General features: G+C 35.4%; 1 protein-coding gene across 2 annotated transcripts in view; it reads left to right on the top strand.

Annotated features, from left to right (window-relative positions):
• The window catches only part of RNGTT (RNA guanylyltransferase and 5'-phosphatase), a 308,710-nt gene that overhangs the window by 32,511 nt on the left and 262,938 nt on the right, over window positions 1–13,261 (top strand). For both annotated transcript variants that reach the window (XM_087865314.1, XM_045807080.2), the window contains exons 7-8: window positions 4,254–4,363; window positions 5,580–5,681. In XM_087865314.1, coding sequence (XP_087721440.1) covers window positions 4,254–4,363; window positions 5,580–5,681 — 212 coding nt within the window. The remainder of the gene's footprint in view (window positions 1–4,253; window positions 4,364–5,579; window positions 5,682–13,261) is intronic.

Below are 13,261 nucleotides of genomic sequence, written 5' to 3'. Positions count from 1 at the left end.
AATAGAGAGTTTTACTACTTTGGACTCTCTGGTTGCAAGCAGCAGAAATTAACTCCAACTAGCTTAAATAATAAGAGGAAATTACTGTGAGAGCATGAGTAGGACTCAAACCCAGAATATAGGCAGATCTTAGGAAGAGACTGGAGCCTGGGCCTGGAAAGCTATTTAGAACCTAGTTTCTGCTCTTTCTTATTTTCTCATCTTTGCTTTTCTCTCCTATTTCTGTTTCTCTCCTTTTGTGTCATATATCTCACTAGCTTTGTCTTTCAAGACTGGCTCTTTGTTATTCCTTGTTTATCTGAGAGCTTATAATTATCCTGTATTTTCTGAGCTTACATGTTGTAATTTTAGCCACACGCAGCGACTCTCTGTCTGAATCCTAATGCCAAGTTACCAGAAGAGAGAATCTAGTCGCTTCACACTGAGTTAGTGGTTTGCTTATGCTCCAGACAACTTTGGCTGGGGTGGGACGTTATCTTGTAATGTCATATAACATGGCTGTTAGGGTCCCATCTTTGTGGATGAGAGGGCAGCTCTTAATGAGAGCTGTTGTGCCACCAACCACAGTGGATGTCTCCTCTACCACAGTCGAGTGATATAGCTGAATGGAGTTAGTCTAAATGGAAATGGAGGAGGAACTTTTGAAAGAGGCCAGGAGAGCAAGTGAAGATATAGGAGAATGGTTTCCACCATGGGACTTGGGCAGTGGGAGAATGAGCAGCTTTTACTTACAAAAGAAGTGGTCTCCTTGGTGGAGAGTTAGCTCTTAGTTAGGACACAGGGGATGGGGTATTCATGAAAAAGTTTGAGCTGATAGGGACGGTTATTTATGAAAAAAGAGATTCCAGGGTTTATATTGAAACTCTTTGGGAAGGTGATTGGTGATAAGATGAACCAAAGAGAAGGGGCTCCAAAGCAGTGAGGATAGGACTGTCAGAGAGGAAAGATGACTGGTGACTTGATTTTGGGTGTTGTCAGCAGTATGGTTGACAGGCATGAGAAGTATAGATATAAGTAATTGGCAAATTAGTGGTTGGAAAACTTTCATTTTTCTGTGATTTCCTTCTGAGTTGAAGATAGTTAACAGAGGCAGTCCAAGAGTGACTAATTTTTATAGCTCCATCTCAACACAATGAACTTATTTTGGTTTGAGGCTTTATTTTTGTTAGAGTTCCCCTTTTCTGACTCATATTGATATGGCTATGATTTGAAATGATGAATTCTGGTAGTTCCATTTGGGTTTTTGACAGTTGCACATGTCCTGTACTTGGCCTTCACATTCCTGACACCTTTCCTCATCTTTTGAGTACATGCTATTATTGATTTGGAGGAGTATGACTTACAGTTATGTTGCTCCTTTGAATCGATGTCTGGGATCATCTCTTTGAATAAAACTGTTAATGCATTTTCTTCATTACTAAAATATCCTTGTTATACATAACATACATACTTGCTCACTCATTCTCTTTACACACACACCTTTTACATATAATTTGCTCGCCCCCATCTTCTGTAACTGTTTTCTCAGTTTCCCTTTAACTGATCACTGATTAATTTTGTCCTTTTTGTAGTAGCCATATGAATTTCTATTTTAAGCCTGGTGCGACTTCTGTTAATGAAATACACCTCTTTCATCTTAAGCATACGTCATCTTCCTTTCACTTTTGATATTTCTTTATTCCCACAAACTGAAAAGGTAGTTTGTTAGAAAGTGAAAGTAAAGGGGCGCCTGGGTGGCTCAGTCGGTAAAGCATCTGCCTTTGGCTTGGGTCATGATCTCAGGGTCCTGGGATCGAGCCCCTAATTGGGCTCCCTGCTCAGTGGGGAGCCTGCTTCTCCTTCTCCCTCTGCCTGCAGCTCCCCCTACTTGTGCTCCCTCTCTATCAGATAAATAAATAAAATCTTAAAAAAAAAAAAGTGAAAGTAAATGTCATTGACTTTGAATCTCAATTATAGTATGTTTGAAAATCGTTCCAGACCTAAGACATAGCTGTTTAGATTTAGTGATACTTTTTGAAATTACTATGTAATTTTGAATAATATAAAATATTTTTGTCAGAAGAAACTTGTAATGACAGTGAACAGCAGATTCAGTTGAAAAGTTACTAAATAGATGGGACGCCTGGGTGACTTAGTTGGTTAAGTGTCTGCCTTCAGCTCAGGTCATGACCCCAGAGTCTTGGAATTGAGCCCCACATCGGGCTCCTTGCTCAGCGGGGAACCTCCTTCTCCCTCAGCCTGCTCCTCCCCCTGCTTGTGCTCTCTTTCTCTCTCTCTCTGAGATAAATAAACAAAATCTTCAAAAAAAAGTTACTAAATAGTATTTGTGTATAAAGTGTATCATGCTTACTGTTTTTAATGGGCTTATTTCTACCATTTTCTACTTAATAATAATTACTGCAGAAGAAAGTAGGGGAAGATCAAGTAAGAAAGAAATGGATGCGTTGTAGGAAAGATGAAGGAAGAAGAAATCTAAATAGATGAGAGGCATTTGCTAGATGGTTGGAGTTATCTTTTATAAACACACTTAATAGTTGTTAAATATGTACTGAGGCTCAATATTTATTCTGTTAAATTAAAAAATATTTAGTTTGTTCAGCTGCATAGAATTATTAAAATATTTCTGTAGTAATATTGTGGGAAAGCACTTGGTTGAATGTTGATCATATTCCAATGTTTTAGTCCTTTTCATTACTTGTTAAAAAAGAAGTAGTGTTTATGTTTTTAGGAATAATTTATGCTAGTTGCCTTTGCTTTTCAGAAATTATCTTTGATTTCTTAACTTCCCTCAGGAAATACATGCTCATGAGTGAACCTTCTTCATGTAAAACTTAAAAAAAAAAAATCCTATTCTATTAATACCTTCAGAATAAAGATGCTGAATATTGAACTCTCTGAACACTTTCTCTTTTTAATTAGTATATACAGGATATAACTTTATAAGGCTGTTGCAGTTATCTGAGTAACTCAGTTACTAAATATACTAAAAATATCTTGTGAACCTGGTTCCTTTTCTCTTTCTTTAGTTATTATATTTAATGGTTGGATGGTTCTAAAGCAGAAATTTCAGTGGTTGGTAAAAAGAGGTGATGGTGTAACATGAAAGAAATGGTACTCCTTAATCCTTTGGCTCACAAAGTCTTTAAAGTATGCTTCTTTAAGGAAAACAGAGTTGACGACATATAACTATAAAAAGTAATTCAGAATTAGGGGAAAAAGTAGAGCTAGTGTCTGCTGGATTGACTCAGGACTCTTCTAGATTTGACAGGGACGTATGTGGACTAAATACTGTGTTCTTTTTTTTCCTTCCCAAGTGGCTCGAGTTGCCAAATCTTTGCCAGAAGGTTCATCATTGCAGCTTGTAGACCATATTTTTTATTCCTTAATTACATTAACAGCTAGAGTTGTTTTATGGATTTTTCTTGAGACCGATGCCAGCCCTTTTATGGATCTGAAAGTAATTGTAGCATGAATCTAGACTGTATTTTTAGTCTTTAAAATTTCCAGGAGTGTTCTTTATTTATTTGATATATAAATTCTCCATCTGCTTCACTTCTCTGGGATATTTTAAGAATAGGCTTGCTATGAAATATAGTAAAACACTTTATGTAGTTCTGAGTTAAAAAATTTAGATTAAAAATTCAGTGATGAGTAATAGTGTTTGTTACATCTAATGACTATAATTTAGCCGTTTTGTCTACTGATATACTCTTATTCTAGTTTATGAAAGTATCTATTTTGTGGGTTTATCCCTTTAAAATCCATACTCTATCAGTGGTATAGCTCCTCTCTTTGTCCCCAGTTAGAATCATTAGTGAATGGTATAGTGTAGACCTGGGTTCAGATTCCATTTTTATCGCCTGAATAAATTACATTCAGTCTCATATACTTATTTGTAAAATAAATATAATCTACGTTTTAGAGTTGTTACAAGGATTAGAGAAAATGTTTGCAGAATGTCAGATCCTCTGCCTAGCTCTGAGTAAATGGTAGGCAAGTTATTATTGCTGACATTAATAAGTAGTGTCCATGGAGTGCTTTGACAATATGATATAGACATTGAAAAGTATATGATGGATTAAGGAAAGCAAGTGTACAGTCCCAGAGGGAGTTTATAGAACTTTCTGGAGCAGACCATTCCTGTTTCATATATTTGCAGACTTGTGAGAATAAGCAAATATATCTCTCAGTCTGGTCTTTGTAAATAGATTTTGAACACTAACAAAATATTTTTCTTTTCCTTTTATCTTAAGGGTGCTATTTTCCTGGAAGGTGTAACTGTTAAAGGTGTGACTCAAGTAACAACTCAACCAAAGTTAGGAGAGGTACAGCAGAAGTGTCATCAGTTCTGTGGCTGGGAAGGGTAATAAACATTTTCAAGTTTTAAATAAAACATACTTGTACTCTGCAACTTTTAACATTAAAGCAAACATTGACTTAGCTTCTTTGTTCCTTGAAGATTGAATATTTACCTAGAATGCTTACGAAGATATCAAGCAAGAGTTTATCAGGTTTTTCTCAAGACCAACAATTGAGGAAAAAAACAAAAACAAAAAAATTAGACTACTAGACAGTTGAGTCAAAATTAGATGACTCAAACATGTCTTCCTAATGGAATAGAAAGTTATTTTTGTCACTATCTAGTATTTTTTGTGTGTGTTTGATTCTGTTGCTGATTAATGTTTGGTTGCCCATATCGTTTTACTAAGGGAGAAGAAGTGGGACTTGAAGACTTGAATGTACCTCATTTTCCAGTTTTTTTGTCATCTAGTTTTCTGAAACCTAGGAGAATCAGCTTTAATTATATTTTGCCCCCTACCATGACTTGAAACTATTTATCAGACATTTCATGGGAGGGAATTCAGGAGAGTTCACCGCTCTAATCTTCTGCTGTCAGGTCTTTGTCTGTGGTCATTTCTGTTGGTCATTGCCATCCGTGGCAGAAAATCGTACAGCTAGAACAAATGAAACAGGATTGATAATTGTTAAAAATTCCTAATATAAAGAACTTTTTGACTGGGACGTACAAATGTTAGCCAGAAATAATTTTAACTAAAAGATGAAAATGATGATGAAGTAATATTGATTTTAGTGTTGTGCTAAGCCCTTGCCAGTGTACTTTAATCTCCACCTGTATTTCTCGTGTTTTGTCACTTCTGGGTATCTTTTGAGCAGAAATTTGCCAACCTTGTGGAGTTATGCCAAGTTGGTAGAGTCATGATGGAGGAATATGGGGTCTAGAATAATGTAAGATAATTAAGGCAAGCAAGATTTAAACTTCTTCCTGAAGTAGAAGATTTGTAAACATACCTACTTTACTATTAGGTCACGAATATTAATATTTCAAAAGCCCAATAGTTACAGTATATAGTGGCAATTAGAATCTTGTTAACTGGAGTCTGAAATGTCTAGAAGATAATGTTTTGTTAGTATCCTTGGGAATGCTGATATTCCAGGTGGCATTAATCTCATGATAGGGAGAATGTTGTGATAAATGTGTGACTGATGTAAGATTGGTTTAAGACGTATTGCTTTGGATGGGTGCCAGCCATAATAGTAATAAAATGTTCTTCTTTAAGGTCTGGATTCCCTGGAGCACAGCCTGTTTCCATGGACAAGCAAAATATTAAACTTTTGGAGCAGAAGCCATATAAAGTAAGCTGGAAAGCAGATGGTACTCGGTAAGTTAGACTTCTAAATAAAGTTATACAAATAACTAATGCTTGAAGAATACTGCTCTGTTGTTAGATAAGGTTTGTACTCTTGGGAGTGTGATTTTCTGACTTGAACAGCAAAATAATCATGTTTCAAATATCATATAATTTTTGTTTTGCTAGTATTCTTAGTTATGTAATTCATTTTCTCTCATTCTGCTAAATTTTTGGTTTCAGAGTTCTTTTTTTTTTCTTTTTGTTTTTTTAAAGATTTTAGTTTTCGGTAATTGCTGCAACCAATGTGGGGCTCCATCTCAGAATCCTGAGATCAAGAGTTGCATGCTCCACCTACTGAGCCAGCTGGGTGCCCCCCCCCCCCCAGTTCTGTTAGTTTGACGTTAGTCTATACCAAATTTAAGTTTGAAAGTGTTTTCTCTTAAAAAAAAAAAAGTGTTTTCTCTTGATAATATTGTGCTTTTTGGTGCGTCTGCTGCCCACCACCTTGTGTTTAGTGGTTGTTGAGCACTTCTGAAACTAACAGATGTGTTGTCAGTTTCTAATCTAAAAATTACCAAGTCTCCCTGATATTTTGTTCCTTTGAATATTTTGTTCTATATTTTGTTCCTTTGAATAGTTTTTCTCTTAATCTTTGCTAATACTTTTTGTAATTTTATACACTCATAAGGGTGTTATGTTCTTACAACAAAGCTTAACTTCAAGTTTCCTATTCCTACACTTTAAAATATGTATTAGTATAAATTTTATGCTTCTGCAACATTTAACTTCTTTCTCTTTTGTAATCATATTTTTATAGCTTTGTTATATGTAGTTTTTATTTAGCAAATGTTCTAATAGTTGAAGTAATTATTTTAACAGATATTAGTATTAGCTTTTTCCTATTAATTTTTTCATAATAACGAAGGTGTTTCAGAATAATTAAGATAGCATTTATATAGTTAGTTATTTTCCCAGCTTTATTGAGATATAATTGACATATAACACTGTGGAAGTTTAAGGATTACAACGTGTTGATTTGATACATTTACATATTGCAAGATGATTACTGTTCGCTAACACCACCATCATTTCACATAATGACCATTTCTTTTTTGTGTGAGAATATTTAAGATCTGTTGTCTTAACAACTTTCAAGTATATAGTATGGTATTATTTACCATAATCACTATGATGTAAATTAGACCTCTAGAACTTATTTGTCTTGTAACTGGAAGTTTGTACCCTTTGACCAATTTCTCCCCATTTCCTCTACCTTCTCAGCGCCTGTTGACTGCCATTCTAGTCCCTGTTTCTATCAGTTTGGTTTTTTTTTTTTGGATTCCATTTGTAAGTGATATTGTATTGTATTTGTCTTCCTCTGACTGATTTCACTTAGCATAATGTCCTCAAGGTCCATCTGTGTTATTGTAAGTGGCAGAATTTCCTTCTTTCTCATGATTGAGTAATATTCCATTGTACTTATTTAGCACATCTTCTTTATTCATCTGTTGATAGTCCTTTAGGTTGTTTCCGTATCTTGGCTATTGTGAAAAATGCTGCAATAAAAATGGGACTGCAGATATTTCTTTGAGATGCTGTTTCCACATTTTAGTTTTTAAATGTTATTTTGAAGATGATATAGGTTGCACTTAATTTTTGTGAGGAGTTTTTGAATGTCAAAGTGGCGGTTACACCTTTTGTATCATGTTATCTTCATCTGCATTTTGCTTGTGGTGACCTTAAAAGATATGGAGTGGGGCAGGTAGAACTTGATTTTAATATTAGGTGAATATAATGATACTATTTCAATATGATATGCTTTTTAGTAATTACATTTTATTTTTTTAATAGGGAATATATCAAAATATTTTCTTTCATTTGTCTGTCTTTGTTGTAAATGATCTTTCCTTTCAACTTAGCATTTTCTAGCTTTTTTGGGGGGATTTTTATAGGTAACACAGGTTCATGAAACAAAGTTCGGAAAATAACATAAAAGAAGAAAATAAAATTAAAGAATGATTTTATCACCTGGAAGTAACCATTACCATCATTGTGGTTTTGACTTTATTCTTTTGGTTATAAAGCAGTTATATTGGGCACCTGGGCTCCAGTATATCAGCTCAGTCAGTTGAGCATCTGACTCTTGATTTCAGCTCAGTCTTGATATCAGGGTTGTGAGTTTAAGCCCTGCATTGGGCTCCACACTGGGTGTGGAACCTACTTTAAAAAAAAAAAAAAAAAAAGGCAGTTATAGTAACGCTTTGTATAGTGAGTGCAAATAGTTAAATAACAAATGTGTTTTATATATGTTTATTTTTGCATGTTATTTTGAATTTAAAAATGAACTAATCTAAGAAATTAATATTAATACTTGCTAAAATTATATAGAGTATGGTATAGAGACATAAAATGATAAAATTTGCCTTGTGTGCTTCTAGGAGTATTCATTCTACAAGGATGAATCTGTAAGGATGGATACAGTTAAAGATTCAGATATAGACAATTTGGATAATGTGTCCTTTCCATGCCCTCCTCCCTAGGAATGTATATTTTTGAAGGATAAATAAAAACATCATTGCTTATTTTCAGAATGTTAAAATTATATTTAATTTTTTAGATTAGAACAAGTTTAGAATCTATTAAATTGGTAGTAAGGATTAGCGGAAGTTAAGTTGTTGGTGTGTATGTGTGTATGTGTTTGTGTTTGTGGTTTTTTTTTAAAGTAGGCTCCATGCCCAGTGTGGAGTCCAGTGCAGGGCTTGAACTCATGACCCTGAGATCAAGACCTGAGCTGAGATCAAGAGTTGAACACTTAACTGACTGAGCCACCCGGGTGCCTTGATATATAATAGCTGTGTAACAATGTCTTAAAGTTTATTAATAGATATTTAATATTGTTACAGTGTCTTAGGTTTATTACCTACCTCTGAGTGGAGAAGGAGTGAGAAGGTGAGGAGCGTCTCCAGACTTACATTATAAATGGCCTGGGGATTTGGGAGTGAGGCATAGTTTTGATCTGATGAGTTTCATATTCTGGATATTTTTTACTTTCTTTCTTTTTTTTTTTTTTTTTTTTAAAGATTTTATTTATTTATTTGACAGAGAGACAGCCAGTGAGAGAGGGAACACAGCAGGGGGAGTGTGAGAGGAAGAAGCAGGCTCCCAGCGGAGGAGCCTGATGCGGGGCTCGTTTCCAGAACGCCAGGATCATGCCCTGAGCCGAAGGCAGACGCTTAACGATTGTGCCACCCAGGCGCCCCTATTTTTTACTTTCTATCTCCATAGTATCCAGGCTGTGATCATGGCAATCCTTGGGCAAAATAACAAAGTCTGTAAAATTTGTCATTTGTATTCTACCATCCTACTTTTGTTTTCCCTTCTCTGTATTTGTAAACCCCTTTCCCCGTGTCTTCTCAATACTGTCAGACCTCTAAATGATTAGCTACAGTAATTTGAGCTAAGATGTTTCAATTGATAATGGAAGTACCTCATTTCTCATGGAACCATGCTTCACAAAGAAAAGGAGACCCTTTAAGTATTTATTTGAATACGAACTCTGTCTTAGGGTACTTTATTCTGTGAGAAAAACATTTCTGTGAGTTATTTTCTGGACCAGTGCAAAATCTTTCCTTTGCACAGTAGGATTTAAGGCCAATAGCATGGGAGAGGGACTTTCTGTGATTTATAGGGTGAAAAGAACCTCAGGGAGCTGTAGAATGGCCTAGGAGCCCATGGAATTAGAATAGCAGACTAACAGCCATGAACTCTAGATGCTATTTTATTTATTTACTTATTAATTAATTAATATTTTTAAAAATTATTTTTAATTAACATATAATGTAGTATTGATTTCAGAGGTATAGGTCTGTGATTCATCAGTCTTATATAATAACCAGTGTTCATTATATCACGTGCCCTTCTTAATCTATTTATTTACTTTTAAAAGATTATATTTATTTATTAGTATGAGAGCATGAGCCGGGGGTGGGGGGAAGAGAGGGAGAAGCAGACTCCCCATTGAGCTGTTAGCCTGACATGGGGCTTGATCCCCAGACCTTGGGATCATGACCTGAGCCGAAAGGCAGATGCTACCTACTGAGCCACCCAGGCGCCCCTATTATTTTTATTTTTTTAACTGGTCTCCACACCCAACATGGGGCTTGAACTCATGACCTTGAGATTAAGAGTCGTATGCTGAGGGCGCCTAGATGGCACAGTTGGTTTAAGTGTCTGACCCTTGGTTTTGGCTGAGATTGTGACCTTTTCTGGCTCTGTGCTCGAGAGTCTCCCTCTCCATTTACTCCTCCACTCATGCTCTCTCTCTCTGTTTCTGAAATAAATAAATCTTAAAAAAAAAAAATGTCTTCTGCTTAATGACTGAGCCAGCCAGGCACCCCGTTCCATTTTACTTAAAGCCCTGTTGTGATAGAGTATGGGACCTCTTTTTATTATACTTATTCCGTAGTTACTGGCTCACTATTTATTGTATCTAGCAACAGTATTTAGATCAAAGCATCTCTGAAATTGAGTGTAATATGAGACCTGGATAGAGCTAGCAATAAGAGGTATTGCCTAAGAATTTTGATTTGGCTGGCCAAGACCTGGGGCAGCAGTGGCAGTTTTGACAGGAATCTCTTGCAGATTCTAAAACATTGTAGAATAGGGACTATTTCCTAAGTGTAAAGCCAAATTATATAGATAGAAATACAGGATTTCTTAAAAATAGGACAGTGAGAAATTTGTATTAGTTATATAGGTGTATTTGTATATAGTTATATATTAGTTATATAGTTATATAGTTATATTGATTAAACACTATGCCACTGTTGTCCCAGAGACAAGTGATATCATTTTTTTAATAGAAGATTTAATAATTGTATGTCTTAGATTTCAGTAAAATCATACTTTTAGAAATGAGATGTCTCCTTGTATCACAGCACACTATTTCTGTCATAGCACTTTTCATTATCAGAAGTTACTTTTTTCCTTCTAATTATTTTGCTTCTGTATCGCCTACTGTATTGTCAGCTTCACAAGATCAGGGAGCAAGTCTGTCTTCTTGCACCTTTGTATCAATGGTAATCGGCAAGTCCTTATCGTAGTAGATAGTGAACGATTTGAATGAGCAAATGAATAGTGTTGGCAGTGTTTTATGCTCTTGAGAGATCTGTAGCTTTGTAGATTGAAATTTTCATTTTTTATACTTTTCCTCTAAAGATATTTCATGATCTTTTGGTTCATTGAATGGATTGAGAAGGGAAGAAAGTCATATTAGAAAAACTACCGAAAAGTAGAAAGAGCACGGAGATAGAAGTTGAAGACTTAGTTTTGGATCTGTCTGTATCCTTTACTGGCTTGAATAAGGTGCATAGTTGGTAGTAATATATGCCATCTTTTTTTTTTTTTTTTTTGAAGATTTTTTTATTGAGAGAGAGAGAATGTTCGAGCAGGGGAAAGGGCAGAGGGAGAGAGAGAATTTCAAGCACACTCCCCCTGAGCATGGACCCTGACATGGGGCTTAGTCCCACGACCATGAGATCATGACCTGAGCTGAAACCGAGTTGGAAGCTTAACCGAGCCACCCAGGCGCACCTGTGCCATCTTTTGTTAGATAGCTGTGTTTTCTACTTCATAGGGTTTATTTGAAGTCTAAATGAGAAAATATGTATAGAAATGGTTTTTAAATTGTGGAGTACTGTAAATGAAATGTCCGTTTTCCAGTATTAAACATATTAGTGGCCCATGTAGGTAGAGGAGCAAATAAATATATGGGTTCCTCTTATTTCTTTTTCTTTCTTTTTTTTTTTTTTAAGATTTTATTTATTTATTTGTCAGGGAGAGAGAGAGTGAGCACAGAGGGAACGGCAGGCAGAGGGAGAAGGAGGCTCCCTGCCGAGCAAGGAGCCCGATGGGGGGACTTGATCCCAGGACTCCAGGATCATGACCTGAACTGAAGGCAGACGCTTAACTGACTAGCCATCCCAGGACTCCAGGATCATGACCTGAACCCGATGGGGGGACTTGATCCCAGGACTCCAGGATCATGACCTGAATTGAAGGCATACGCTTAACTGACTAGCCATCCCAGGACTCCAGGATCATGACCTGAACTGAAGGCAGACGCTTAACTGACTAGCCACCTGTTCCGGGTTCCTCTTATTTCATGTGTATAAAAAATATGTATGATAGTCTTTTCTAGCATGGGGTACCTGCTTGTGTGTGTCTGTAATTTCAAAATCTACTTATAGTAGTATATATTAGATATTTTTCCTGTTTCTACTGTATTTTGTACTTTGTTTATAATCCTTAGAAGACTAGCCTTAATTCTGGATAATTTGCAATAATATTATTACATGGACTATATGTGTGTGCACACACACAAAAATACGTGTTTTTATGCCTCAGCTCACACAGGTTATCTTTCTTGTTAGGTGGCTCTGTTGGATTTGTCTAGAGCAGGGGCTGGACTGTCCTTGTAGTCCAAAACTGGCCAGTGGCTTGTTTTTGTAGGGGTCGTGAGCTAAGAATGGCATTTATATATGTAAATTTTTTACTGTAGTCTAATATATAAAACATATAATTCATAAAAATTCATATAAAACATAAAATTCACTTATTCTATTTTTGTCTCCCAGTGCAAACGTCTTTGGATTTTTATTATCTATTAGTGAATTATAATTGACATACAGTAGTATATTTCAGGTTCACAACATGGTGATTTGGTATTTTAAAAATTCACCATTTTAACATTTTTAAATGTATAGTTTAGTAGCATTTAAGTATGATCACATTGCTGTGTAATCTGTTTTTATATTTTTAAAGAATGGTTGAAAAAGAACACGTGACAGACTATATGTGGTTTGTAAAGCTTAAAATATTTATCATCAGGCCTTTTACTGAAGAAGTTTGCTGACTCTTGGTCTAGACCTATGCTTTCCATTACACACATGGCTACTGAGCAATAGAAATATGGCTGGTCCGAGGTGGAATGTGCTGTAAGTGTAAAATACACACCAGAATTCACAGAATTCACAAATAGTAGAATGTGTAATATATCAATAATTTCTAATGTTGATTACATGTTGAATGTTTTGAAGTAAATAGCACATTTAAAAAATTAATTTTACCTATTTCTTTTTTACTGTGGCTACTCAAAAATTGGAAACTACCCATAGGACTCTTGTTATAGTTCTGTTCTGGATAGTGGACTAGACAGAGGAGGACATTATTTTTTTGTCAAATTAAAATGAGATTAAAAAATAAAATGAGATTAGACTGAGGAGGGGCAAGAGGCATGCTAGCTTGATCTGTCGTGTCATAGAAAAGCCAACTCTGAATGGAAATGTGCACTAGAATAGTAGAGGAAATTTTAACTGATGAATCTGTAATTGAAGGGAGCATCTCAAGCCTCTTATAAGTCGGACAAAGGCATGGTTAAGTTTTTTACATGCTGCTTAGGGTTACTATAAATCTACATGGTATTCTGAAGAGCTTTGAAAATCATAGGCCTCTGTCCCATGTAATCCAAAATATACATTTGTTTATTTTTAAAACTAAAATTGATAATTACAATGAAATTTTAAAAAAGAGATTTAATTGAAAGCAAAAAA

Source organism: Ursus americanus, chromosome 11, assembly GCF_024610735.1.
Source record: "Ursus americanus isolate L20-20 chromosome 11, mUrsAme1.1.p, whole genome shotgun sequence".
Lineage (NCBI taxonomy): Eukaryota > Metazoa > Chordata > Mammalia > Carnivora > Ursidae > Ursus > Ursus americanus.
This window is presented reverse-complemented; position numbering and strand designations above follow the sequence as displayed.